Consider the following 3,928-nt stretch of genomic DNA (forward strand, 5'->3'; position numbering starts at 1 on the left):
TATTTGGTTTTTTTATAACTGGGGAAACTAAAATCTAAAATCTAGGTAAAATATAATAACAAACGGATATCAGTATGTATTTCATCTAACTTAGGTGATCCGAAGTTCTATTGGCCAGATTCTAATTAAATCAAAGATCTTTACTAATTATATTATTTAAAAGTCCTCCTCTCAAACTCTCGCTCTATTGATTCAGACTACGATCCTAACTCTTAATGTACGCTTTCGCCATCCCACCAGATTTAGAAACGCTTTTTGAAAACAACATAGTTAATAAAATGCTTGTCTTATGAAGTCGTTATCTATTTAAATCTCCTAATCTCAAACTTTCGCTCTGTTGACTCGGAACATGCTAATATCCCTAACGTACGCTTTCGCCATCCCGCTCGGGTGTAAAAACACTTTTTGGAAATAAATAAGTTCTAGTTAGTTTTAATACGCTTTCGCCATCCTTAAAACTAATGTCCTATGTCTACTATCCAGTTAAAGATCTCAAACTTTCGCTCTATTGATTTTAACCTTTGACCGTCTTAACCCCTCAAACTTTCGCTCTATTGGTTTTAAGACTTACTAATTAAATTAGACATACAAACCAAAAACAAGTGATAGTTAATAAAATATAATTAAGCCAATTTATTTCGGATCCCTACGGTTAAATTACTTTACATACCGACATCTAAATAAATTAGCCAGACATACTTAAAGAAACAAACATGAAATTATAATTATTAAACATGGAATTATAATTACTAAACATGAAATTATAATTAATAACCATATTATAATTATAATGATAAAACAATATTATAAGAACATGAAACTAAAATAATTGCAAATAAATAAACCTGTAAGTAAAGCAGACGAAACAAACTTGAATAAAGCTTTGAAATAATGTCGGCAAGATTGTGATCCAAGAGTACATAAATTGTAGGCCTAAAACTAATGGTGTGGTAGTTCCTCAATGTGAGAAACTACCACTTTTACAAAGTGATAATTTATGCCTAAAACTATGAACAGCGCTTCCGCGCCTAAAACTTGGATGCATTCAAATGAATGCTAAGACCCTTTATATAGTGAATGGCAATGGAAGTTACATTCAGCATCACGTGAGAAGTAGTGGAGATAGTGCGTGGGAAGTTGAGAAAAAGGTGGAGACGTGCGCCCTGAAGTGAGAAAAAGGTGGAGACGGACGTCTCCTTCGATGACGTGGCCTATGATCGTGGGTGAGCTTGGGAGACGGACGTCTCCTTTGATGACGTGGCCCTAGAACATTGGAGACGGGCGTCTCCTATGCAATTGGGCCCTTAGACGGGCGTCTCAGCTTCGTGGGCTGGGCTTCCATGCTTGATCCATCGTATTTTCACCCTTCACATTTGATTCATTCCATTTGCACCTCCACTTCACTACAGTACCTCTTTTCCATCTTTTAGGCACAAATAGTAGTGATTTTAGCTCAATTTCTTTCCTTTTCACAAATAGTCCCAATATGAGCGTAAAACCTGAAAACATAGAAAATACCGGCATAATACCAACATAAAGCAACATAATTAAGATAAAATCGGGAAATAATTGATATAAATCGAGCCAAATAAACGATACATTTTCGTGTTATCAGTGGGATAGCATTTCGATGGATTTCGTGACGGGATTTCCTAATACCGCGAGTGGACACGATTCGATTTGGGTGATTGTTGATAGGCTTACAAAATCAGCTCATTTCATACCTATTAACATCACGTATCTAGTAGCAAAGTTAGCCGAGATCTACGTCAGGGTGATTGTGAAGTTGCATGGTATTCCGTTGTGCATTGTGTCGGATAGAGATCCGAGATTCACTTCTGATTTTTGGAGGAGCTTGCAAGAAAGTTAGGGTTCTAAGTTGAGGTTGAGCTCGGCGTATTATCCACAGACGGATGGTCAAACTGAAAGAACTATTCAGTCTCTAGAGGACTTGTTGAGAGCATGTGTTCTCGAACAAGGAGGTCCGTGGAGCACTCATCTTCCGTTGATCGAGTTTACTTATGATAACAATCATCATTCTAGTATCGGAATGGAACCTTTTGAAGAGTTGTACGATCAGAGGTGTAGAACTCCGCTATGTTGGCACGAATCTGGCGAAGGCGTAGTACTTGGACCGGAAATTGTACGAGAAACTACAGATAAGGTAAAGTTAATCCGGGAAAAGATGAAGGCTTCACAGAGTAGACAGAAAAGCTATCATGATAAGCGAAGGAAGGAGTTAGAATTTGAATCGGGTGACCATGTGTTTCTAAGAGTCACGCCTGTGACTGGTGTTGGTCGTGCCCTGAAGTATAAGAAGTTGACTCCTCAATTTATTGGTCCTTATAAAATTACGAAGAGAGTTGGGACCGTTGCTTATAGGGTGGCATTACCGCCTAACCTGTCAAATCTACACGATGTGTTTCATGTGTCACAACTTCGGAAGTATGTTCCATACCCATTTCACGTGATTCATATGGATGATGTGCAAGTGAGAGAGAATCTTACAGTAGAGCCGATGCCGATTCGGATCATAGATCGTGAGATAAAGTCCCTGAGAGGTAAAGATATCCCGTTGGTGAAAGTAGTCTGGACAGGGACTACCGGAGAAAGTATGACGTGGGAAATGGAGAGCAAGATAAGGGAATCCTACCCCGAGTTGTTAGAGCGAGGTAAGATTTTCGAGGACGAAAATATTGTAAGTGGGGGAGAGTTGTAACGCCCCGTTTTCGATATTTATTTTATTACGCAGTTATTTGGTGTATTTGGTGCTTAAACTGTTAGTTTAATTATTATTATATTAGTTTAGTAATTAACTATAATGTAGTAAAATGGTTAATTAATTATTTGGGCCAAGTAGGTGATTAGTAATTGGGAGGGTGTGTAATAAGCCCATTAGCAGAATTAAGGATTTGTAAGAGATTAATAAAATAAAGAAAAAATTAGAAGGAAGAATTCTTTTGACAAAGTTGTGAAGAACGTAGAAAAAGAGAAAGTGTAACATCTCGAAAATTCTTATTTAATTAATTTAATTGAGTTTTAAATTAATTATTGGAAATTAACATTTTATCGAATTATGTGGAAAAATATAAAATGTTAAGTTATTGGGCCATGCGGTAGGATTAGTAAAGTGGGGGTGTAATTGTGAAGGAGCCCATTCCTAATTTTATATTTTTCATAAAATAAGGGAAAACAAGAGGAGAAAGAAATTAGAACGTGAAAAACTAGAAGTTGTGAGAAGAAGAGCTGAAGAAAGTGAAGGAGAACCAAAGAGGAAGAAGTCCCAATTCAAGAATTTGGCTAAGGTAAGGGGGGACTTATCTGATTAGTATCTTTTATCGGGTTAGGGGTTAATAGCATAGAATAGATGTGACGGTGTGAGAATCCGTTTGTGATTGTGGTTTGTGTGTGGTGTAGATACTACTCCTTAAACATGTGATATTTCACCGTATATTTATTGAATGAAATTCTCACCCCTTTTCTGTTGTTGTGTTTGTGCTTCTTCGGGAGTACAGATAACCAGGTACCAGAGTAGTGCTTGGATTTTCGAGTGTTACCTGATCGAATCTTAGGAGTCGCTCTGATACGTAACACGGGAATGTTGGGATGCGCTATGTTTTGTTTTCCTTTCAATTAATTGTCAAATAGTTACGTATCTTGATTTTGACTTTATTATCGGACCTCCTGTTTAGTGGAGACGAATTATTTGTTGAGGGCTTAGTGCCATGAGTTCTAATAAACTGTTTTAAATTCCGCTGTGTTATTAAATTTTGTTTTAATGAAATTTATTGAACCAAGACATGTTTTGTGAATTGTTTCAGAAGATGTGACATCCTACTTGTATTACTCTGATTATTTACGTATTTATAATTATATATATATATATATATATATATATATTTGTATGGGAAAGTGGGGTGTTATAGCA

The 3,928-nt window shown here is 36.6% G+C and overlaps 1 protein-coding gene across 1 annotated transcript; it reads left to right on the forward strand.

The window, feature by feature from the left end:
* Positions 1-2,050: 2,050 nt before the first annotated feature.
* LOC131604672 (uncharacterized) lies at positions 2,051-3,431 on the forward strand. Its single transcript, XM_058877099.1, has 2 exons — positions 2,051-2,672; positions 3,418-3,431. Exons 1-2 carry the CDS (start codon positions 2,051-2,053, stop codon positions 3,429-3,431), a joined length of 636 nt encoding a protein of 211 aa, XP_058733082.1.
* Positions 3,432-3,928: the final 497 nt, after the last annotated feature.

Source organism: Vicia villosa, linkage group LG5, assembly GCF_029867415.1.
Source record: "Vicia villosa cultivar HV-30 ecotype Madison, WI linkage group LG5, Vvil1.0, whole genome shotgun sequence".
Classification (NCBI taxonomy): domain Eukaryota; kingdom Viridiplantae; phylum Streptophyta; class Magnoliopsida; order Fabales; family Fabaceae; genus Vicia; species Vicia villosa.